General features: G+C 40.2%; 1 protein-coding gene across 1 annotated transcript in view; it reads right to left on the bottom strand.

The window, feature by feature from the left end:
- cplx2a (complexin 2a) overlaps positions 1–22,650 on the bottom strand; it is a 49,155-nt gene extending 26,505 nt beyond the window's left edge. The window contains exons 1-2 of the mRNA XM_080452105.1: positions 22,421–22,650; positions 20,857–20,980 (exon numbers count right to left, since the gene is read on the bottom strand). Of these exons, the coding sequence (XP_080308231.1) occupies positions 20,857–20,887 (31 nt within the window). The 5' untranslated portion in view covers positions 20,888–20,980; positions 22,421–22,650. The remainder of the gene's footprint in view (positions 1–20,856; positions 20,981–22,420) is intronic.
- Between the last annotated feature and the right edge of the window lie 4,101 nt (positions 22,651–26,751).

Below are 26,751 nucleotides of genomic sequence, written 5' to 3'. Positions count from 1 at the left end.
TGAGGCAGCCAGTCAGAAGTGAGTTAACAAAAAGCATATTTAATCAGCCATCTGCTACTTTGCTCTTCTCAAATCTGTCAGATCTCACTGCAACTCATTTGAAGTCACTCATCCTGTCAGAATCTTTATTTTGGAACAACAGCTTTGCTTTTTTGCAAAAAACCCCCCCCCCCCTCCAAAAAAAAGCCAAATTTATATGAAAATGATAGTTTTGAATTTTGTGCAGTGTGACCAGTGTTGGGCAGTAACGCGTTACTTAGTAATATAACTGTAATATTATTGCTTTCCCCAGTAACAACTAGTGTAACTTAGGCTATTCCTTTTGACAAAACAGTAATAGTATTACATATTACTGATCCAAATAACGTTGTGTAAACACAATTTGATATAGTTTCTGACCGAGATAAAACCGCTCTGTCTTCGCTGTTTTATTTTGTCTGAGCCTCGTGTGCCAGTGTCCAGCTGCTGTTTAGACGTAGAGCAGCTCATTCAAGCGCGTAGGAGGTTGTCACATGAGCAAAAAGGACTACAAGCTATCAACACTTTGCAGTGTTATTAGCTTGTTTTAAGCATGCGCCACGCCCTGACAAGCACTTGGAATTGTAGGAGTTGAGGCATTACATTTTGTTTGACTCGGTTCCACAGATAAATATTGTGAAAATAGCTCTGCTAACAATTTTTATTTGGCGTTTTTTTATTTATAGCATAGTTTGTTGTTTACTTTGACACATTAACGGCCTTATTTAAATGTTCTAGATGTATTATAAAGGTCTCAAACGGTAAGTATAACGAAAAATTGTGTAGTGATATATGGTATAAATCTAAAGGACAGGTACACTGTAGAACCTTAAGTGAAGTATAATTTAATTACAAATACGGTCAGGAACATTACCATTAGGGAACATTGCTTTCAACAGCAATGTATTCAATTGACATCTAATTTGTTGAAGCATCTGCAACGGCAGGTTTCAATGTGTTTAGCACTGCTGTTTGGTTGATTTTTGACTGCTCCTGTAAGGATAATTATTAGGGGTGTGCCGATATATCGTCCCGCGATATATCGCAATATGTTTTCGTGATGATATGTATCGTTTTGGGGGAAAAAAATACCGTTTTGATTTTTTTCTTTTTTTTTTACAATAATAATAATCAGGCATGCAAACAGCCCCGAGGTGAACAGGGTGACAACATGTTGTTTTTTTTCAGGTCAGGTGTCACACTATTGCCCTATTTGGATTCAAAACGGCTATTGTAGCTGAAAAGCTATAAGTTTGCATGTCTCAATAATGCAAAAACAGAATTATTTGTTTGCATTTGCTTTTTTTCTCCCCCATATATTTTCATAATAAAAAAGTGCGTATCGTATCGTATCGAAATCGTATCGAAGTTGTGAGCCCAATATCGTATCGTATCGTTTCGTGAAATTAGTGTATCGGCACACCCCTAATAATTATTGTTCCAAAATATGGTATATAAAAAAACAGTAAAAGTAATATGTAATGTAATATATTACTCTTGATACCAAGTAATAAGTAATATAATATTATGACTTTTTAATGGAGCAAAAAGTAATAAGTAACATACTACTCTTCCTGAGTAATATGCCCAACACCGAGTGTAACATCATGCTAGCCAGCCTGCATGCTAGCAACAGGATATCGTCTGTCCGTCAGAAACCTTATATCTCCATACAGTATTTCAGTTACTAAATAATAACTACATTGGATCCATTGGAACGCAGTCTTTTCCCCATTTCCTGAAAAGTTAACACACCTGACAGCGATGGTATCCAAAGTAGCTCACGACATGCCATGAAATGTCAGAACATTGTGCGCTAGCCTACTTCAGATATGTCATTTTTCTCCAAACTTTAGTGTGCTACATTCATATTTAATGTGACAGATTGTATCTCACTGAGTACTTTGGAGGACACTCACAGTGTTGACACATCACTATAAAGTTTACTTTATTTGAAAGGAATCAACATACAGTTAAAGCTTCACGAGGACAAAGTCCTGAATTTCTATTGTGGTCCTCAATACAAATAATATTCTCTTCCCTGCGGTTCACATACATCATACAACTAATTGTGGTAGCGTACGCCAAGTATCCATTTACATTACACTTTAAGACCAACACACCAGCACTTGGATATACCACACACTGGTATATCCAAGGGATCGTGTCCACAGATACACATATCATGTCCAGTGTGCTTCTTACTAAGTTGACAGAATGCCCGCAAACGTTCGAATCTATCAACTGCCGCTGTGCTCGAATAGTCATCTTCTTAACACAAATAGCCAGAAATAACAGTAAACATGGACTTCTCGTGGTCCTGGTTACGATTCAAAGTCAGATCGCAAATTTCCGGGCTGTTAGACACAGATCAGAGGTGACGTGGATGAGCGGCACTCCTCTCCAAAAGTTCGACTATTTTCTTTTTGAAGCACCCGGGGTGCTGGACGCAGAGAGCGCTGAAACGTGAGGCGTGGCGATCTATACTACTACTAGACTCAGGTAAACAGTGGAAATCAAACAACTTCTAACCAGCAGGTGGCGATCTGACAACGTTCTGTCTCCCCATCCGGATCAGTAAATAAACCTTTACAATACCAATAAACCTTATTGGCCGGGGGAAGTAGCCGTATCACAGCCTATACAATGAGCTGCTACAGTATAGTGGCCATACTGCTGTGAGCTAATGAGAGAGCCTTGTTACACCGTCTCTAAACCTGTGCTTCTCAAGGATTCTCATGTCAAGGAACGCTCAAATTGACAGTATTTGGCCACGGACCCCCATCTGAAAAGAAGTTGTACTAGGGGACCCCCATAAGAGATGATTTCTGCTTTAAGATTATTCAAACATCTTCACGTTGTGAGCTTGTAGATCGGCTATTTTTGTATATCCGATAAAATAGGGCTAAAGTGGTAAAACTTATTTTGATGCTATATTAACTAATTTCGCTGGGGACCCCCTGGAAACCCCCTCAGGGACCCCTGGAGGTCCTCAGACCACACTTTGAGAACCACTGCTTCTGGTTATTGCACACCAATGGTGATATATGAAATGAGGGAGGACATGTAATGTTACATTGTACAGTATAGCACATAATGTTCACCGTAGGCAGTTGGCTTCCTACATATTGTGTAAACCTTGTGAATAAATTAACCTGTGTTTCAATTCAGTTATTATTTAGCCAGAAGCTCTTGTCAATACTTTTCAAAGGTTACATATTCATAGAACCAACAGACAGAATCAACCACTACTTGCACTTTCAAAATCTTTCGTAAATAGCCGATCTACAAGCTCAAAACGTAGTACATGTAGATCCTCGTCGAAGAACGACATCAAAACGCGCCGTTTCGAGCTTGCAGATCTGCTGTTTTTGATGCTTTTGTGTGACGCTGTAGTATGATCAAGTAGGGCAGCGGCTCTCAACCAGTGGTCCGGGGACCACCAGTGGTCCTTGGGGGGGGGGGGGGGGGGGGGATGCCAGGGGGTCCCCAGCAAAATTAGTTCACAATCATTTTAACCACTTAGATTTGGCTATTCAAAAATGGCAGATATACAAGCTCATAGCACGGCACCGAGTGCTGCGCTAAAAGCTTGTAGATCTGCTATTTTTTGAAAAATCTTGAAAATCTGTGCATATCTTTGAATACATATATATTTTTAAAGCGAACATTTTAAACTTAAATCTTTGCTTCATGGGGGTCCCTGGCACAAAAACGTTTTCAGGTGGGGGTCCGCGGCCAAATGCATATCAATTTAGGGGTCCTTGGCATGAAAAAGGTTGAAAACCACTGAAGTAGGGCATTAATACGAAAAAAGCGCAAAAAGTTAAAATATGGAAATACAAGGTTTCAGCCCGACAGTGACGAATCACAGTGCTGGGATTAACTCTCCATTTAATGAGAGTCTGCCACTATCTCTGGGTTTTCATTCGCTCAATATAATACGTGTAGAAATAGCAGTATTAAACGTCATTGTTAAATACTTTATCAGTAAAGCAAGACAGAGCGGATTGTTCGCCGCCTGGTTCCCAGTGGAAGAAGTACTCAGATTTATTTTTATTTGATTTAAGTAAAAGTATCAATACCGCAATGTAAAAATAGCCTACTCAGTCACAAGACTAGTGATACACTTACTGTACCAAGGTAAAAGTACTCGAAAATATCAGATCTACAAGTTCACGAAAGCTTCTGCGATTTTCAAATAGCCGAAGTAAAAATAACTGGTTGATGTACACGTACAGTATAGTTTGTATTAATAATGTAAATCTACAAAGTAACTTGTAACTAAAGCTGTCAAATAATAACAGTTGAGTACAAAGTACAATATTTGACTCACTGAGATGTAGTACTTGAGTAAATGTACTTAGTTACTTTCCACCACTGGCTGGCTCCAGCCCCTGAATTTCTCGGCGCAACCATTAAAATATCGTCGCTGTTGGGTGGAAACCTTGTATGTCCAAAACTGTTATTATATCATCATTTTAAAAAGCAAAATGCGACGCGTTGTGAGCTTGTAGATTTGCTGTTTTCACTACTTTAGTGTGACAGTCTTCTATGATGAAGTAGGCCATCAATTTACGGGAAAAAGGAAAACATTAAAAGTTGAAATATGGAGATATGAGGTTTCTGCCTGACAGCAATGATATTCTGTGTTGCCATTTCCAGGTTCTGTTCTGTTACGATTGAAGCTGTTCTGATGAGATTCCCAGCAATAATGAAGAGAAACAAAATGGAAATTCAGGCTTAGTGTCTGTGCCTAATAAAACCCCCCACAGTCTACTGAAATAGCAAATTAATCTCAGAGTTAAGTGTTACACCAAATTCAGTGACGTATTCTGTGATTGGTTAATGCTGTGATTCTCAACCTGCGGGCCGGGGGGCGACTGTTGGGGTGTGAAGATATTGCAAGCGGGACCCCAAATAATTAGCGAAACACTACGATTTTAATGATGATACAAAATGTATATAGATTGTATGTAAAAAAAATCAGTGGTGTAAAGTAACTAAGTACATGTACTCAAGTACTGTACTTAAGTGAAAAAAAAAAAAATTCTACTTTACTGGAGTATTTTAAAATTTACAGCCGCGAACATTTTCCAGATTTTCAAGTGGGCCCTGATCCAGAAAAGGTTAGGAACCGCTGGTTTAGGAGATGAAACTAACCACAGGGGACTGAGCTATGTCAACCATCAAGCTGCAATGGGAACACTTTAAGACTGAATAATGAAGTGAAAGCGAGTGTGAGGCTGGAATGTTCATTGTTTAGGTCTATTACTCTGCCTCTGTGCTGCGCTCATCTCCACATTAGCAAGTGTAGTGCTGGCATACTGTACACACACACACGCACACACACACACACACACACACACACACACACACACACACACACACACACACACACACACACACAACCACACCACACCACACCACACCACACCACACCACACCACACCACACCACACCACAACACACACACACACGCGCGCGCGCGCTGGCGTGCGTGCAAACACAGTAAACACATACGCAGTGAATGACACACACACACACACACACACACACACACACACACACACACACACACACACACACACACACACACACACACACACACACACACACACACACACACACATGCAATACACACACATGCAATACACACACATGCAATACACAGTGAACATACTACCATATGTTCATGAATATTATGCAAATGTGTCAATAAAAACTTCAATCAATCAATGCAATGTCCACAGAAGTTTGCAAAATCAGCATGTGTGTGTGTGTGTGTGTGTGTGTGTGTGTGTGTGTGTGTGTGTGTGTGTGTGTGTGTGTGTGTGTGTGTGTGTGTGTGTGTGTGTGTGTGTGTGTGTGTGTGTGTGTGTGTGTGTGTGTGTGTGGGGGTGTGTGTGTGTGTGTGTGTGTGTGTGTGTGTGTGTGTGTGTGTGTGTGTGTGTGTGTGTGTGTGTGTGTGTGTGTATTTGTGTGTGAGAGAGAGAAAGATTTACAATCATGCCTGTCTCTTGAGGCTGAACAGAACAAAGATACGGCTCACAGCACAAACCTTTGAGGTCACAGTAAAGGTCATACAGAAAGAAGCAACTTTCTGTTTTTTTACGGCTTCTCAGCTTTGTCATTGACAGCTACAGCAGTGTTTCTCAAACTTTCAAGGACTCCCAGTTTGTGTTGTAATAGGCCACTGACCCCCATGACTCTGAGATTGTTCAAGTGGAACCAGATGAACGCATAAGGGTGAATTGCAAACCTGTAAGGGTCCATTTGGTTCCCAACTGTCAATAATTTAGCTGAAGATCCCGCTTTGAGAAGCGTTGGTGACAGAATAGATGCTAGATGCTAGGTGGAACTACAACATGGTTGGAGAGTCAGGCTCTAACCAGGTGTTACCAATCAAATATCACAACATTGTTGACCAAATACCTTGACATTGATATTGTTATTGTGTTGTTATATAAAAATGTAACACATTGTGAGCTTAATCGGCTATTTTCGCTATAATATTATATTTTTTTTATAAATGTAATAAAATAGGGCTTACATTATTAAAACCAGGAAGATAAGGCTACTTATGCCATATCACGGAATTATTGTATCCAAAATCCCATATGATATAGAGTCTCAAATATCACGATATCACTGCAGTATCTGTATGACTACTCTATAATGTCTATATGTCTATAAGACTATTTTAGCCACCAGTAGTAAGTTAAATAAGTGACTTAGGTTTGCAGTTTGTGAACGAAGCAGCGCACGTTGCAATGCAGTGTTTAGTGCGGCACACGACACATCTGGATGGCATCGACCCCGTATTGATGAACTGACCATCCGCAGCGTGGAGTTAAATTGGAATTTGCGAAATCGGTGGAACTCTTGACCCTCCGCCCCTGAGGATCGGTCAGGGATGAGTGAATAGGGATGAGATCAAAAATCTAAAAGAGAAAATCCATTTTTATTGGCAAATGTCAAGCTGACCTCATTGGTTTCTATTCACACCTTACAAAATGCTAACAAGCTACCATGCTGACATGTCTCTGTAGTGCCAAAAACGTTTTTTTTTCACTAGCTAGCTCCCTCTAGAGGCCATGCTGCTCTTTACACCCAACCTCAATCACTAAAGTGGTTTGATAGTCATTGAATGATGAACTCATAATTGAAAAACCTTAAAGTGAAATGAAATAAAGTACCATACCGGTAGTAGTTAGAAATGAATGGTTTTCATCAACCAGTTTTTATACACATTTTGGATTTTGAGCATAAAGCCCTATAACGGAAAAAGCGTAATATTTAGGTATATTTTGGGGGATGGGAATCACTTGCAGAATACGTTTTGTGGTAGAAAGCATTAAACTCTCATGACTATCGATTTTGCACAGTTATATAACTTTTATAATTATTTAGTATTATAACTAAGTAGACCTATAGCCATTTATAAGTAGAAGCCACGTCGGTTAAAACATATTTTCAGATGGGGGTCCGCGGCCAAATACACATCAATTTGGGGGTCCTCTAAAAAGATTGAGAACCACTGCCGTAAGGGTCCATTTGGACCCCTGGTGGTCCCCAGGCCCTGGGTTGAGAAACAGTGTTCTATATTTAAACTTGTTGAGAGGGTTTTGTCTGTAATTGCCCATAGTAGAGTAACAGCTTTAGTGGAAATCAGCCGTTCCTCCATCACACTCGCACGTGTCTTGGCTGTGATGTTGTGAACTCCTTGTTGTTTTCCAAAACTGGAAACATTTTTAATTGGGAAGTAGGCTAAGTCCTCAGCCAAAATTCTATTCTCCATGGCAACAACTGAATTCATTCTTCAAAGTACTTTTTACCCCAATGAGATAGTGCTCCAAACCTTGATGTAAACATTACCTGTCTGGAAGCAACTCATTCTGGGAGGGGGGGGGGGGCATTAGTCAAAAATAGCAGGTCCACAAGCTCACACAGTGTGCGTATCGGCGCACACGCCAAAATAAATAAATAATTGATAAAGAAATGAAACAGCTGAGAGCAGTGCTGTGAAATGTTCCATGAAATGTTTGTTATTGTTCAACATTTTAGAAGTGTAGCTGCATTGCTGTTGTCACAACATTGTTTGCCGAACAGTGTTGACTGTACATTCTAATAATAACATAGTTTTGATGAGATGTCAACAACTTCAGGTTTCAACAGGGTTGGTAAAAGTACCAATACCAAAATATAAAAAAATACCATTGTTACAAGTAGAAGTCCTCCTGCTGTAAGTTTTACTGGGGTAACAGTAAAAAAAAGAAAAATGAAAAGAAGTAGTGGCATCAAAATATTGTATACTTACAGTACCAAAGTAAAAATTGTCAAAATGTATCAAACAGCAGATCAGCTATCAAGCTCAGCTGTTTTTAAATAGACAAACAACATATGGTTTAATTGGTTAGTACACGTTTTGTACCTCAAACTTGAACTGAAGTAGGCTACAGTACAGTACTTCAGTACATCTACTTAGTTACTTTCCACCACTGGGATTCAACCAGTGTAGACACAGCAGCAACAGTCAGAGCAACAGGGCCGAGGTCCTAATTTGGCTGTCACTGACAAAAACTGCTGTAGCCTTGAGTCTGAATCCTGCTGACTCATCATGCTAAAAAAATGTTCTTTTCTTCTACATCTATAACCCAAGGAGCCTTGGCGGATAGCTTAATGTACCGCACGCACGCACACACACACACACACACACACGCACACACACGCACACGCGCACAGGAATGTAATATCCCCCTGCCAGACTCGCTCCTTACAGTGTGCTGAGCCTTTGTCAGTAATAGGGTAAATTTGCATCCATACACAACTACACATGCGTGCACAAACCTTAGCAAAACAACTGCATGATAAACTCATGTATTGCCATGTATTAAGTTCATTTAATTGAGGTTGTTCAGGTGGCTCCACACACACACATGTTATTTACTTGAATAAATACCTACTGTAAATGCCTCACTGTTAGGGTTGCCACCATCATGACATTTTAGTTGATTAATTGTTGCACAAATAAGTGCGATTAACAATTTAATTGTCGCCCTGATGAAGGCATTGTTGCCGCAACGCGTAGGTGTATTTTCTATTCTTGCCATGCATTAGCCAGACTAGGCTAAAGGCTTTTGAATTTTTCCACAAGAGTGCCTTGGACTCTTCCCTTTCTTGCAAATCAATTTTATCACCCATTATGTACCAAAGAGCACCTTGTTGGGGATTTTAACTCCGGCCAAACAGATGCTCTCCTTTATCTCTTTTTTTTCTTAATTGCGAGGCAATTCTCATCTATCTCTTCTAATCGTTTCTTGACTCTTGTAGAAACAGACCCAGTCCAAAAATGTACAATGACGAGCACTCACTGTCAATGCTGTCCAGTGGTGGAAAAAGTACTCAAATGTTTTACTTAAGTAAAAGTACTCTGTTACAAGTAAAAATCCGGAATTCCAAATTTACTTGAGTAAAAGTACAAGAGTATTGGAATCAAAATGTACTTAAAGTACCAAAAGTTAAAGTAGTAAAAAGTTTGAAAATAGCAGATCTACAAGCTCACAAGCGTCGCGATGCGACACGTTGTGAGCTTTATAGATCGGCTATTTTCAAATAGCCCAGTTATAAAATAAGGCTAAAGTGGTTAATGTATGTTTTGTAATGTAATAATTTATATCTGCAAAGTAACTAGTTACTAAAGTTTTCAAATAATTGTAGTGGAGTAAAAGTACAATATTTGCCTCCGAGATGTAGTGGAGTAGAAGTAAAAGTATAGCCAATTGGAAACACTCCAGTAAAGTGAAAGTACCTCAAAATTGTACTTAAGTACAGTACTTGAGTAAATGCACTTAGTTACTTTACACCACTGATGCTGTCAATGGTGAACACACAAATGTTTCATCCGTATGCCTTGCTTGCATCTATGCATGGGTAGAAAACATCACTGATTACTTGTGATTTACAGCAGTGGTTCTCAAAGTTTTTCATTTCAAGGACGCCCAATTTAGTATGCATTAGGATTAGGCTACTGCTAATCTCTCAAGAACAGATTCTGCTCTGCGTTTGAATCTGTCGGGGGGGTTCGTCATATCGCGTACGCACTGGCCTACAAGTGGGCGTGCCTTCAGATCAGGAAGCAGGCTCTCATCTATCTCTCTCTTACCCAATCAAATGTAGTGGGCGGGATTTACGTGTCCGCCGATCCTTCCCCACTCGAAACAAACCGAAACTCATTTAACAATAGCGTCCTCGGAGCAGACAAAACCACGGAAAGATATTCACATTTTAACTTGCTCTTTCATCATAGAAACAAGTGGGCTTATAACCAAAACGATCCATGTTCTCTGGGAGAAGTGGTGTTAGTGTTCTGTGTAGAAATATTGTTAGTGGGAATGAAAACATAGTCGCACCACCGGAAGTGATGCGCTGAAGGCAGACCAAAACCCCGGTTTCCTTGCGCACGGGTGCTACGTCAACTTCCTCCCAGAGCCAACTGAGATAGTAAAAAACAGCAGAGGGCGCTGTTTTTCCTTTTCATTTGGCGATGGGTTCCCAGATTGGGCTACTGCAGACCCCAATAACTTTGAGTGTACAAATGGAACGACAAGCACAAAGTGCATTTCGAGCTTGTAGATCTGCTATTTTGGATACTTTTGTGTGACGCTGTAGTACGATCAAGGGTATTAATTTTTACCAAAAAAAACATAAAAAGTTTAAATAAGACGTTTCTGCCCGACAGCAACGACATGCATATAAATGCGGTTTAAGAGGCAAGCTTGAATCAATACTTAATCAATACTTTGATCAATAATTTAACCTCCCTGGGGCCCTGCATTCTCAATGAGTATCTGCAATAGGCCTCTCAGGCATTAGCCTAAAACTGATAGCTATCCTGAATTTCCCTTGGGATTACATGCAAGTGACTATTGTAATTCAATAGTATCTTATTGAGAATATTTCACTTAAATTAATGTATTGATTGACTGACTGTTCTCAACAACTGATTGATGGTTTACTTTAGATAATTGATTGCCGGGAGAATTGTTTTGTTTCATTATCTGATTTTGTCTGCAGTAGGAAGTACTTTTACTCGAGTACTGTACTTAAGTAATTATTTCGAGTATCCGTACTTTACTTGAGTATCTGTGTGTTAGGATACTTTCACTCCATTGCATTGTAAAAGACAGATATTCTACTTTTGACTCCACCACATATCTAGGAAGGGAGAAAGTACATTATGAATTAGCCACTTAAGCTCTATTTCAAATACAGTGAAAACAGCAGATTTACAAGCTCACGACGTGGCGCATCTCAACGCGTTGTGAGCTTTAATATCTATTTTTTGTCCACCACTGGCTTGTGTGATTATGCAGCATGCAGTCAGCATTTCTTCAGAGGAGAGGTCAGTGTTGTTTGCAGATGTCAACCGATAGACATAGATAGATGAGAGTAAACATAAAGGAATTGACAACATAAACATTATCAATAGACCTTATGGTAAAATGCGCTGTCTGGCCAAAGGCCACAAAGCAAACATGGATCTCCCTCCCTCTTTTTCTCCCAAACATGCACGCGTGTCTTTCACTGTTGGGCAGAAGCCTTGAATCTCCATATATCATCTTTCTATGTATTTATTTTTCATAAATGAACGCCCCATTTTTATACTTCATCATATGGCAGTGTCACGCAAGTAGCCTACCGGTTATAGCCGATCTACAAGCTCACAACGTGACTCGTACGCTATGAGCTTGTAGGTCGTTTTTTTTGCAATTTTTAAAATAATTTTGCAAATCTCCTGAAATGTTCACCTAATGTATAATGGCATGCCCAAAATAGGGATGCCAGGTTGAAAGTGATTAAGTCTGTGAGTTTTACAAATATTTAACCAATGAAAAGTATTAGCAAGAGCTTGTGAATAATAACTACACTGGACTCTCAATAAAAATGAGAAATTACATCTGAGCCAGTCTTGCATTATTTATTCTGGAGTGCCGCTTTTTCCACTTCGGTGGTTTTTGATCTAACTCCATGTTTTAACTGTTTGTGTCGTTTCCTAAATTGTCGCCCTACTTGATCATATGTCACACTAAAAGCAGCAAAAATAGCAGATCTACAGGCACGCACAAGCTCGAAACACGGCACAAAGAGACTCGCTTTGAGCTTGTAGATCTGCTACTTTCGCAATTTTTTTATTTGAATCCTGAAAAGTTTTTTGGACATACAAGGTTTCCACCCGACCAGTGTTGATTTCGTCGACTAAAACTATGACGAAAAATGTTCGTCGACTACCTTTTTTCACTGACGAAAACTAAATAAAAACTAAATAAAAACTGAGCTATGATGACTAAAACTAAGACTAAATATATTGACAATTTCGTCAACAAATAAAAACTAGACTAAAATGTTAGACAGGGACTAATGGAGAAGAGATCCAGTAGAACTAAAAGACAAGTCATTTTATGGTTGGTTACACTAGGGTGTGCATGCTGAAAATAGCAGATCCACAAGCTCACAACGCGTCGCGCTGCGACACGTTGTGAGCTTGTAGATCTGCTATTTTCAGCATGCAACCGAGTGTAAAATCAGCCATTATGACACCATCAAGGCACCGCCAAAATACATTTTAGTCGACTAAATCAACTGTAGATTTAGTTGACTATAATCTTATGATATTTTGTCGGCTGAAACTAGACAAAAACTAAAACATTTCAGATGACTAAAATATGACTAAAACTGAATTTTAGTCAAAAGACTATGACTAAAACTAAATCAAAATTTGCTGTCAAAATCAACACTGCACCCGACAGAGACGATATAGTAGCCTATTTGCAAAGTTCACCTCCCCCATCAAGATCACGCGCCACGCAGACCTGCTGACACACACACACACACACACACACACACACACACACACACACACACACACACACACACACACACACACACACACACACACACACACACACACACACACACACACATAAAACCGTGTGATTTATTGTACTACGCTGTCAAATACGTTCCCAAAGTGCAGAGGAGAGAGAGAGTGCACAGTAAAAAAAGAAATCCCCGCGTTCATTTCCCCCCCACTTGTAACCCTTGAGAGCGTACAGTACAAATGTAACCAGCTGGTTACAACGGCGAGGCTCGCACTGCGTCGGTTCAGAGTGCGTGGTCGGTGGTATATATAATGTAATGCGGTGCAGTTTACTTAAGGATTCAGAGCGCGGACACACAGGACACGGCAGCTATGCAGAACTAGGCAGCGGAGGCGCCTCCTGCATCCCAATGAGCTACTGTATACCACAGCCTCCGAGCTACTGTAACCACAGCATCTGAGCTACTGTATACCACAGCCTCCTCCGAGCTACTGTAACGAAGGCATCTGAGCTACTGTATACCACAGCCTCCTCCGAGCTACTGTAACGACAGCATCTGAGCTACTGTATACCACAGCATCTGAGCTACTGTACCACAGCATCTGAGCTACTGTATACCACAGCATCTGAGCTACTGTACCACAGCATCTGAGCTACTGTACCACAGCATCTGAGCTACTGTATACCACAGCATCTGAGCTACTGTACCACAGCATCTGAGCTACTGTATACCACAGCATCTGAGCTACTGTACCACAGCATCTGAGCTACTGTATACCACAGCATCTGAGCTACTGTACCACAGCATCTGAGCTACTGTACCACAGCATCTGAGCTACTGTATACCACAGCATCTGAGCTACTGTACCACAGCATCTGAGCTACTGTATACCACAGCATCTGAGCTACTGTACCACAGCATCTGAGCTACTGTATACCACAGCATCTGAGCTACTGTACCACAGCATCTGAGCTACTGTATACCACAGCATCTGAGCTACTGTACCACAGCATCTGAGCTACTGTACCACAGCATCTGAGCTACTGTATACCACAGCATCTGAGCTACTGTACCACAGCATCTGAGCTACTGTATACCACAGCATCTGAGCTACTGTACCACAGCATCTGAGCTACTGTATACCACAGCATCTGAGCTACTGTACCACAGCATCTGAGCTACTGTACCACAGCATTCCCTACTATAACTGTTTATCAGTGGTGGAAAAAAGTACTCAGATATTTTTACTTAAGTAAAAGTAACAATACAACAATATAAAAAATACTCTGTTACAAGTGAAAGGCCCGTGTTCAAAATGTTACTTGAGTAAAAGTACAAAAGTATTGGCATCAAAATATACTTAAAGTACCAAAAGTAAAAGTACAATTTTTTTTTGAAAATAGCCGATCTACAAGCTCACAATGCGTCGCGATGCGACGCGTTGTGAGCTTGTAGATCGGCTATTTTCAAATAGCCTAGGCATAAAATAGGACTAAAGTGGTTAATGTATGTTTTGTAATGTAATAATGTATATCTGCAAAGTAACTAGTAACTCAAGTTTTAAAATAATTGTAGTGGAGTAAAAGTACAATATTTGCCTCCGAGATGTAGTGGAGTAGAAGTAAAAGTATTGGAAATTGGAAATACTCAGGTAAAGTACAAACACAAAATTGTACTTAAGTACATGTACTTAGTTACTTCCCACCACTGTTTGTACAATTACACTACTGTACCACAACCTCACAGTTAGTATATCAATACTGCTGTAACTGTCTCACTGCACCACAACATCAATACTGCTGTAACTGTCTCACTGCACCACAACATCAATACTGCTGTAACTGTCTCACTGCACCACAACATCAATACTGCTGTAACTGTCTCACTGTACAACAACATCAATCTTCCCACCACTGCTGTTTGTACAATTACACTACTGTACCACAACCTCACAGTTAGTATATCAATACTGCTGTAACTGTCTCACTGCACCACAACATCAATACTGCTGTAACTGTCTCACTGCACCACAACATCAATACTGCTGTAACTGTCTCACTGCACCACAACATCAATACTGCTGTAACTGTCTCACTGCACCACAACATCAATACTGCTGTAACTGTCTCACTGCACCACAACATCAAGCCTACTTTAACTGTCTCACTGCACCACAACATCAATACTACTTTAACTGTCTCACTGTACCACAACATCAATACTACTGTAACTGTCTCACTGCACCACAACATCAATACTACTTTAACTGTTTCACTGTACCACAACATCAATACTACTGTAACTGTCTCACTGCACCACAACATCAATACTACTTTAACTGTCTCACTGTACCACAACATCAATACTACTGTAACTGTCTCACTGCACCACAACATCAATACTACTGTAACTGTCTCACTGCACCACAGCATCGATACAGCTGTAACTGTCTCACTGCACCACAACATCAATACTGCTGTAACTGTCTCACTGCACCACAACATCAATACTGCTGTAACTGTCTCACTGTACCACAACATCAATACCGCTGTAACTGTCTCACTGTACCACAACATCAATACCGCTGTAACTGTCTCACTGCACCACAACATCAATACTGCTGTAACTGTCTCACTGCACCACAGCATCAATACAGCTGTAACTGTCTCACTGCACCACAACATCAATACTGCTGTAACTGTAGTGGAGTAGAAGTAAAAGTATTGGAAATTGGAAATACTCAGGTAAAGTACAGACACAAAATTGTACTTAAGTACAGTGCTTGAGTACATGTACTTAGTTACTTCCCACCACTGCTGTTTGTACAATTACACTACTGTACCACAACCTCACAGTTAGTATATCAATACTGCTGTAACTGTCTCACTGCACCACAACATCAATACTGCTGTAACTGTCTCACTGCACCACAACATCAATACTGCTGTAACTGTCTCACTGCACCACAACATCAATACTGCTGTAACTGTCTCACTGCACCACAACATCAATACTGCTGTAACTGTCTCACTGTACCACAACATCAATACCGCTGTAACTGTCTCACTGTACCACAACATCAATACTGCTGTAACTGTCTCACTGCACCACAACATCAATACTGCTGTAACTGTCTCACTGCACCACAACATCAATACTGCTGTAACTGTCTCACTGTACCACAACATCAATACTACTGTAACTGTCTCACTGTACCACAACATCAATCTTCCCACCACTGCTGTTTGTACAATTACACTACTGTACCACAACCTCACAGTTAGTATATCAATACTGCTGTAACTGTCTCACTGCACCACAACATCAATACTGCTGTAACTGTCTCACTGCACCACAACATCAATACTGCTGTAACTGTCTCACTGCACCACAACATCAATACTGCTGTAACTGTCTCACTGCACCACAACATCAATACTGCTGTAACTGTCTCACTGCACCACAACATCAAGCCTACTTTAACTGTCTCACTGCACCACAACATCAATACTACTTTAACTGTCTCACTGTACCACAACATCAATACTACTGTAACTGTCTCACTGCACCACAACATCAATACTACTTTAACTGTTTCACTGTACCACAACATCAATACTACTGTAACTGTCTCACTGCACCACAACATCAATACTACTTTAACTGTCTCACTGTACCACAACATCAATACTACTGTAACTGTCTCACTGCACCACAACATCAATACTACTGTAACTGTCTCACTGCACCACAGCATCAATACAGCTGTAACTGTCTCACTGCACCACAACATCAATACTGCTGTAACTGTCTCACTGCACCACAACATCAATACTGCTGTAACTGTCTCACTGTACCACAACATCAATACCGCTGTAACTGTCTCACTGTACCACAACATCAATACCGCTGTAACTGTCTCACTGCACCACAACATCAATACTGCTGTAACTGTCTCACTGCACCACAGCATCAATACAGCTGTAACTGTCTCACTGCACCACAACATCAATACTGCTGTAACTGTAGTGGAGTAGAAGTAAAAGTATTGGAAATTGGAAATACTCAGGTAAAGTACAAACACAAAATTGTACTTAAGTACAGTGCTTGAGTACATGTACTTAGTTACTTCCCACCACTGCTGTTTGTACAATTACACTACTGTACCACAACCTCACAGTTAGTATATCAATACTGCTGTAACTGTCTCACTGCACCACAACATCAATACTGCTGTAACTGTCTCACTGCACCACAACATCAATACTGCTGTAACTGTCTCACTGCACCACAACATCAATACTGCTGTAACTGTCTCACTGCACCACAACATCAATACTGCTGTAACTGTCTCACTGTACCACAACATCAATACCGCTGTAACTGTCTCACTGTACCACAACATCAATACCGCTGTAACTGTCTCACTGCACCACAACATCAATACTGCTGTAACTGTCTCACTGCACCACAACATCAATACTGCTGTAACTGTCTCACTGTACCACAACATCAATACTACTGTAACTGTCTCACTGCACCACAACATCAATACTACTTTAACTGTCTCACTGTACCACAACATCAATACTGCTGTAACTGTCTCACTGCACCACAACATCAATACTACTGTAACTGTCTCACTGCACCACAACATCAATACTGCTGTAACTGTCTCACTGCACCACAACATCAAGCCTACTTTAACTGTCTCACTGCACCACAACATCAATACTACTTTAACTGTCTCACTGTACCACAACATCAATACTACTGTAACTGTCTCACTGCACCACAACATCAATACTACTTTAACTGTTTCACTGTACCACAACATCAATACTACTGTAACTGTCTCACTGCACCACAACATCAATACTACTTTAACTGTCTCACTGTACCACAACATCAATACTACTGTAACTGTCTCACTGCACCACAACATCAATACTACTGTAACTGTCTCACTGCACCACAACATCAATACTACTGTAACTGTCTTTACAGTAATGTTAGCTACAGCAGGGGTTGTGTATGTGTATGTATTTGGCCACTGACCCCCATCTGAAAAGATCTCGTGCCAGGGACCCCCATAAGAGATCTATGTTACAAATGTTCTAAATTTGGAGGAAAGGAGATTAGTCAAACTATTTCAAAAACAGCCAATCTACAGTACAAGCTCGCAACACACTGTGAGCTTGTAGATGGGCTAGTTTTGAATAGCTGAAGCATAAAATAGGCATTTGAATGCTATATTAACACATTTTCAAGGTCCATTTGAGTATCCTTACTTGATTCATCCATACTGTAGCTGTTAGCTACTAATACTCCTTACTAGTAACTGTAAGGCAGGTACAGTATAGTGTTAGCTATTTATAATCCTTACTTGTAACTGTAAGGCAGGTACAGTATAGTGTTAGCTACTGATAATCCTTACTTATAACAGGTGCAATGTAAGGCAGGTGCAATAGGGATGAGCTCAAAGTAAACATCCATCTCACCCTTCTGCAGCTGTTAATAACCAACAGGAAATGAACAAATAATTGTGTTAACAAGTAGGGTGTCATGCCCCTCTGCACACAAGCACACGAACACACAAACACGCAAGCACGCACACACATACAATAGCTCCCCAGAGTTATCGCTGCATTTATTACATGGCTTGGCTAGCACTCTGAGGCACGGGGGATGTGACATTTTGACTGCAGTGACAGGACAGGAATTGTTAAGTGGGATTAAAACTGTAAGCGTCAAAAGTGTTTTGACAAGAGCTGTATAATTTACACTGCAATGCAATGCAATGTTCACACTTTGTCAGGGCTGTCATTGTGTTTCTGTTGTTTATTATTATCATATTATATTTATTATTATTATCTAGTGTATGATAGCATTAGAGCATGGGTTTAAAAGCCTGGTATCTCTATTGATATAAACGCAGAGTGGTAGGACTTCCGGGTTATCTGCAAAGGGGTGGAGTTTGGCTGTTATCGTTTCCGTCTGATTGGATATCATCTTCATACCATACTAGCGCGCACATTCACACGTGCAACGTTCGAATCCAGGTTGTGTTGTTGTTAACACACATAGCTTAGCTCAAACAGCTTAAACATCAACTTCTCATGGCTGTGGGAGAGAGAGCCCCGTTGGGAGCAGAGCGTCGGGACCCCCACGAAGCATTCGCTGGGGGTCCGACCTGCCTCACGGCTGCGGTAACAAAATTGTGTGAAGCTGCCCCGTGTGTGTGTGTGTGTGTGTGTGTGTGTGTGTGTGTGTGTGTGTGTGTGTGTGTGTGTGTGTGTGTGTGTGTGTGTGTGTGTGTTGTAACTGTCACCAGGCAGACATCGACTCATAGGAACACACTCCTTGCCCACACATAACTAAAAGTCTGCAAACATTTTGACTGTGCGCACTCTGCGCTCATCTGTTTGTCATTAAATATGTAGTCATGTGCATGCCCACAATAATTGTAATAATAATATATATATAGCCGATATTGTAGGCTACTAGATGTGAGGGCCACGTAGCGGCCCGAATCTCTAGTATAGTAAATGGTGCATTTAGTGCCTTTATCCAGAGTGCTTTACAATGTGCATTACATTCACCCATTCATTCACACACACCAACACAGCGGAGGAAACGTACAAGGCACCAACCTGCTCATCGGGAGCAGTTAGGGGTTCAGTGTCTTGCTCAAGGACACTTTGACACTAACACTGGGGTAGCTGTGGCTCAAACCAGGAACCTTCCTTTTCCCAATGTGCTGCTCTACCTCCTGAGCCACTAGTTCATTAGGCTCAACATTTTTGTTCAGCTTACAACTGCAATACTGTACCGACAGTAGATAACTAGCAAAAGGTAATTAAGGTACTCGATGTACGAGGGATCTCCTCGACTAAAGAAATTGTTAGTCTACTAATAGTCATTGGAATTTGTTGACTAATCCATTAGTTGATTTAATCGACAATTCTGTGAAATTGTGTTTGCTATATACAGTTTATAATCATGCAGAGATCAGAGTTTTAAGGTTGATGAGGCTTATAAATGAGCAGCATTCAATTTTGAAAGTCATAGACCGTCAAAATTCAAGCATTGCATGTACATTTTCAAGAGATGCATGGAAAAAAAAGCATAGAAAATGACTAATCAACCAACAAAGTCTTGGTCGACCAAGATAAAACCAACTGATTAATTGACTATATGAGTGAATCCTCACTTTGAGAACCACCTTGCAGCAGTGGTTCTCAAAGTGAGGTCCGGAGCATCAGAATCCATTTCACCACTTTAACCCTATATATACATCCGCTATTTGAAAATAGCCGATCTCTAGTCGACAATAGGGTAAATATATGGAACAACCAACTACAAACAGGTCGCTTCCCTGCTGCTGCTTGCACTCAGTCGGTATAACAGGCTGGCGTCAGCACCACAGCCTCTGTCCCATGGGGCTCATTTTCAGCATGGTCAAGTCATGCACTGCTCCTGTGCTCTTATTACACATGGTTCTCGACGTCGTCTCTGGGGACCACCAGGGGGTCCGAATGGACCCCTTTGTAACTCTGAGAGTGTACGAATGCAAGCAAATGGGACCCATATGAGTCCAAATGTTTGATTCCATTTGTTGAGAACTGTGGAGGTGGGGTTGGGGGTGGGGCTGGAGGGGGTGGTGTACAAACGCCTGGAGTCATTAGTTTTTTGCGCAGGATGACTTATCATCCCAACCTACCAGTGCTCATAGACTATAGCCTATATACTGCCGCAACAGTCCTTTAAATCCTTTCCACTGCAGTACCGTTAAACCAGCCTCCAGACCAGGCGCTCACTCACTCACTCACTCACTCTCTCCTTCTCTCTCTCTCACACACACACACACACACACACACACACACACACACACACACACACACACACACACACACACACACACACACACACACTCACTCCCCCAGCATCACTTACCTCCCATCGCTGCTTTCATTACAAAATTCATGATGAATGTGTTTCTCCTTCCTTTTTGGTCCTCAAGTTAATCACGGACAAAGATCCGTTCCTCTGTGGTCAGCTGTGTTAGGGAGATGACAACCTATGACGAGAAGGAGAGAGAACAAGAGCCTATGACGGCTGATATAGTAGCAGCAGCCTCTGTGATAATATTGTGATGGTACTTTAAAGCTATGATGACGACGGTGGCCGTATACGATCGGTATGAGCCTATATACTACTGAAGTTTGATGGGATGGGGGGGATGATGATGACTAACGCTGCGTTTGGTGGCTGGTGCACCTGCGTCCTCCTCCGTCTATTATAGCAGCCCAGGCTCCTTGGTGCTGTAGATTTATGCTGACTCTGGTTGTCTCTGACTATGATGTATTTTTATGGAAATAACTGGCGGTATGAGGTAGCCTCCTGACTAGAGCATTTTTGCTACAGCATTGGGTTCGTGCATGGACAATGCTCTCATTATGTCGGTCCTAAGCGGCTGAGATAGACCGATAGCCATTGTAATAAATCATAAGGAATTGCTACACTTGCATTATCCCAGAGTGAGATACCGCAGAGATAGCCTTCTCCTAACGACTAGCCTGGTGTAAATATACTAGCCTATCTCCGATCTGTGTTATCTTTTTGTCCCCGTTTGGAAAAACTATAGGTTATATTTTTCGCAACGTTTTCACGTCACATAACGATAAAAAAAAAAAAGAAAGAAAAAAAAAACCCGGGCTAATTTACACGCTGCAGGGCGTCCAAACTTGAGTTCGAAAACAGCCAATCGCCGTTATTAAGTGGCTTTCCTTTCCCACCTCCTCGTCGTCTCCAGCATCCGCGACATAATAATGCTTATTATTATTATTTATTTATCTTTATATTATTATTATTATTATTATATTACCTCAAATGAACCGCAAAGCACTCAGTTCTATATCTATGCCACGGCATCCCGTTTTTCAGCACCGTGTGGGGTGGACAGTTCCTCGGGATGGATACAGGATAGGTGGGCACTATCATGGACATCTGGGCACCTCGATGTAAAACTGGCTATTTTGTCCAAAATGGTAGAAAAATAAATATTTGAAAAAAAATGGTCTTAAGCAAAATAAAGTATACATGATTAGAACATGCTTAAACATTCGACAATTAAGGTCAAACATTTCTTCAATTGCTACAATGTGCTACAAAACCTGTATATCCAGTCAATTTGGGGCATAAACAAGAAGTTGAGTCTGATAATGATGTACCCTGCATGTTCACATCATGTATACTTTACATTACTTAAGAAGACCATTTTTCAAGTATTATATCTTTTAACATTTCGGACAAAATAGCCAATTTTACATCGAGGTGCCCAGATGTCCCTATAATAGTGCCCACCTATCCTGTTATCCATATTTCAGCACCGTGTGGGGTGGACAGTTCCTCTGTCCTGTCCCGTCCCGCACACAAACAACGCAAACAATCGACCGTTATGTCGTCTTATCGCCACCGCGACAGACGGAGCGGGTTGGATCGGCCGCATAGCGTTTACCTTGAGCCTCTTTCTGTCGCCAAAAAAAAACAAGAGAGAAGCGGCGGTGTCGTGTTTTATCCTTGTGCGGAAAATGAAGTTGTCGCTCAAAAACGTGAGCGTGTGTCTTTTGTTTTTTGTTTTTTTTCAGGCACTCAGTTTGCGATCATCATCATCCTTGTTATTTCCAAGAAGCTAAAGGTACACACTACACACATACACACACACACATACACACACAGCGCAGGACGCGGCCGTTTCTTCCTGCAAGGAGAGAGATGAGGAGGAGGGCGTCAGAGAGAGAGAGAGAGAGAGGGGGGAACTGCAGTTGGCTGCCGCCTTCCTCCTATGATGATGATGATGATGCTGATGATGGCAATCACATGTGCATCCCTCCCTCCCCACCTCTCTCTCTCTCTCTCTCTCTCTCTCTCTCTCTCTCTCTCTCTCTCTCTCTCTCTCTCTCTCTCTCTCCCTCTCACACACTAGCCCTGGGTCAAGACTATCATAGATCTATGTATTTTATTGAGTCTGACCTTTACTTTCGTATATCTACGATAGTTTTGGCGAGCACTCCCCCAGTGCCTCCTGCACTTTCACCAGTAAAGCCCGTACTTCTCCGTACATCCAAAGATATATATATAATAAGTTGCTTACCAGGTTGCCCCAAATGTTAACTAGCACTGCGGAGTCTTTGTGCAATGTATTAGTCCAGATCTTTCAATAAAGAAGTGTTTTAATCCCGTCTGTGTTGGATTCTGTCGGAAGTTCCCTGTATTCCTCAATGGGCGGTAGTGACGTTAGTGACGTGGCGCATCCGGTGAAAGCCGGTATTACACTCAATGTAAACAGGAAGTAAACGAGGGGGAAAATGGCGTTCGGCTACAGACGGGATTAAAACACTTTTTTATTGTAAAATATGGACTAATACATTGCACAAAGACTTCGAAGCGTGAGTTAACATTTGAGGCAACCGGGTAAACACCTTATATATGTTTTTGTACATGTATGGAGAAGTACGGGTTTTACTGGTGAAAGCGCAGGACGCACTGGGGGGTGCAGGCCAAGACTACCGTACATACGAAAGTAAAAGCCAGACTCCATGAAATACAATAATACGTTTATGATAGTCTACATTTAGGCTTGTGCCGGCTGACAAACTCCACCACAGTGTTCAGTTGTGTCTTTCCAAATTACCACTATAATTAGTTAGTTAAGTTAACCCTTGTCCCTGCAGCCTATGTTATGTTTTCTTTGTAAATTGCATACCCAGCATTATACAGCTCCACAAATCATGTTCAACCCAGATTTGGCTCAACTAAGGGAATGAACTCGTTCTCATGCTATTCATCAAAAATGTGGAATGCCCTAACAAAAGGAGTAAAGGAGTGTAAAACCCTACTCACTTTCAAAACTGCCCTAAAGATACACCTTCAGGAGGCTGCAATTCGAAAATGGCCCCTGTCTAAGTCTTAACCTACCCCCCCTACCCCCCCCCCCCTTCATTTTACTGCGGTGACGCTGGCCGCACTTCAGAGAGAGACAGTCGCACTAGCCGCGCTTCAAATATTCCTGCGCAGCTACGTGGCCTTGTACGTTAGGCGAACTGATGGTGCGTTCAATGAAATCGTAAATCCCAGTCACTTCAATATATACATGTAAAAATGTAATAAAACAATCTAAAAACATTGTTTGTGTCTAATGTTCTCGTCTGTGATGATTACCAAAATGTTTTACTGGACAAATTATTAATAATAAAATATTGAAATATTACAGAATCCCATACAGTTCAATGAATCTTTTGGGAAAATCATAAAAAAAATCTAAAAACAGAGTTATCACCCAGCAACTAAATGTTATTGTGCCCATGTGTGTCCTTTACAATATGTGATTATTACCAATATGTTTTACTGTACCAATTATTAATAATACATTATTAAAATATTACAGAATCCCATCCATTTCCATGTAATCTTTCGAAAAATAATAAGAAATTCAAAAAACATAGCTGTCACCCAAGGACTAAATATTAATGTGCCCCATGGTCTCCTGCACACCAGGGATGAGTATCAATATGTTTTACAGCAGCAATTATTAATAATAAATTATTGAAATATTACAGAATCCCATCCATTTCAATGTTATCTTTCAAAAAATCATAAAAAATTCTAATAACATAGTTATCACCCAAGGACTAAATAGATTTATTTCCCATGGTCTCCTGCACACCAGGGATGATTATCAATATGTTTTACAGCAGCAATTATTAATAATAAATGATTGAAATATTACAGAATCCCATCCATTTCAATGTTATCTTTCAAAAAATATTAAAAAATTCAAAAAACATAGTTATCACCCAAGGACTAAATAGTTTTATTTCCCATGGTCTCTTGCACACCAGGGATGATTATCAATATGTTTTACAGGAGCAATTATTAATAATAAATTATTGAAATATTACAGAATCCCATCCATTTCAATGTTATCTTTCAAAAAATATAAAAAATTTAAAAAAACATAGTTATCACCCAAGGACTAAATATTAATGTGCCCCATGGTCTCTTGCACACCAGGGATCATTATCAATATGTTTTACAGCAGCAATTATTAATAATAAATTATTGAAATATTACAGAATCCCTTCCATTTCAATGTTATCTTTAAAAAAATCATAACAAATTCAAAAAACATAGTTATCACCCAAGGACTAAATAGTTTTATTTCCCATGGTCTTCTGCACACCAGGGATGATTATCAATATGTTTTACAGCAGCAATTATTAATAATAAATTATTGAAATATTACAGAATCCCATCCATTTCAATGTTATCTTTCAAAAAATCATAAAAAAATCTAAAAACATAGTTATCACCCAAGGACTAAATAGTTTTATTTCCCATGGTCTCTTGGGTCGGGGGATCTTAGTATAATTTGAAATTCAATTCTAATTCACTTTTTAAACAATAATTTTACTGATTTTCCTTTCAGAAACCAAATTAAATATTGCTCCATTTTTCAAATAATCACTTCCAAATTAAACCTCAGATTATACTAAGATCCCCCGGGCTTTTGGAGTCAGGGCATCTTATTTATTATTTGTTTTTCAATTGGAATAAGCGTCTGAAAAGTATATTTTACTGATTTTCGTTTCAGATCCTAAATAAAACATTGCTTCATTTTGAAACTTTTATTTTTTCCCTTAAAATCTGTAAAATGGCCCATTTTTATGATATTCTCATTAGTATTTTGGCTTTTTTTGATTTGGGACTGACACTGAAAAAAAGCTCTTAAAAAAGGTTTTGGCGTTTTTTCATCCCAGACCAAAAATCAAATAATGGCTTCATTTATCCAATTTTCTAGCCCACCAAAAAATCAGGAAAATGCTCATTTTTTCTGATATTCTGATTAGTATTTTGGCATTTTTTGATTTGGGACTGACAAAGGAAAAAGCTCTTTATTTGTCTTTGTTTTTCTTAATTCATCTGGAATCCAAAAGCCTGGAATGGTTATTATTCAAAATGTCAGTCATCTTTTAGTCTACCTTTTTCATCAAAACAAAGAAGCCATGTGACCATGGGTCAAAGCACATGGTCTTTGTCCTTCAAAGTAAAAGTTGTAGTCTAACATGTAATCAATAGGATCTACAGACAGTCATTAACACCACATGTAATTACTGTATGATGTGTTTTTTAATGCATTTTCTGTCATTTTTTTTAGATCAAAGCTACATCTCACAAAAGTATGTTGCAAGACTACTAAAACCTTTCTGGGACATAAAACCGTAAACTCCTTACATCTATATACTTGTGGTGTGGAAGCTCCACCAGCAGGGGTCATTCACTTTCTAGGACCTGGCTAAGATATGTGTGCACTTCATTTAGGAGAGAATATCTCAACTGTTCTTGGCTAATATGACCCCAGGGAACAACTTAGGAACTGTGACTAATTCTCTATTCGGGACGAAATACCCGAAAATGACCACGCCCTTTTAAAAATCAAATCAAATCAAATCAAGGTTTATTTATATAGCACATTTAACATGACCAGGTCAACCAAAGTGCTGTACAGGTAAAAAGCAAAACAAAGCAAAAAAATAGTAAACAATGAGTAAGCACAGACAAACAAACATTAGCGCCAATAGAGGAAGGTAAGGCTGCTTTAGTTGTTACTGAATGCCAAGGACAAAAAATTAGTCTTTAGTAAAGATGACTGGGCTGCTTTGATGCGTAAAGGAAAGTCATTCCAGAGGGGGCAGCCACGGCAAAGGCCCGGTCACCCCTGGTAACTTTAGTGGGTGCAGTTGGCACTTCCAGCAGCAGCTGGTCAGCAAACCATAACATCAATGCTCA

Source organism: Gymnoscopelus braueri (assembly GCF_963280865.1).
Source record: "Gymnoscopelus braueri genome assembly, chromosome: 2".
Classification (NCBI taxonomy): Eukaryota; Metazoa; Chordata; class Actinopteri; order Myctophiformes; family Myctophidae; genus Gymnoscopelus; species Gymnoscopelus braueri.
This window is presented reverse-complemented; position numbering and strand designations above follow the sequence as displayed.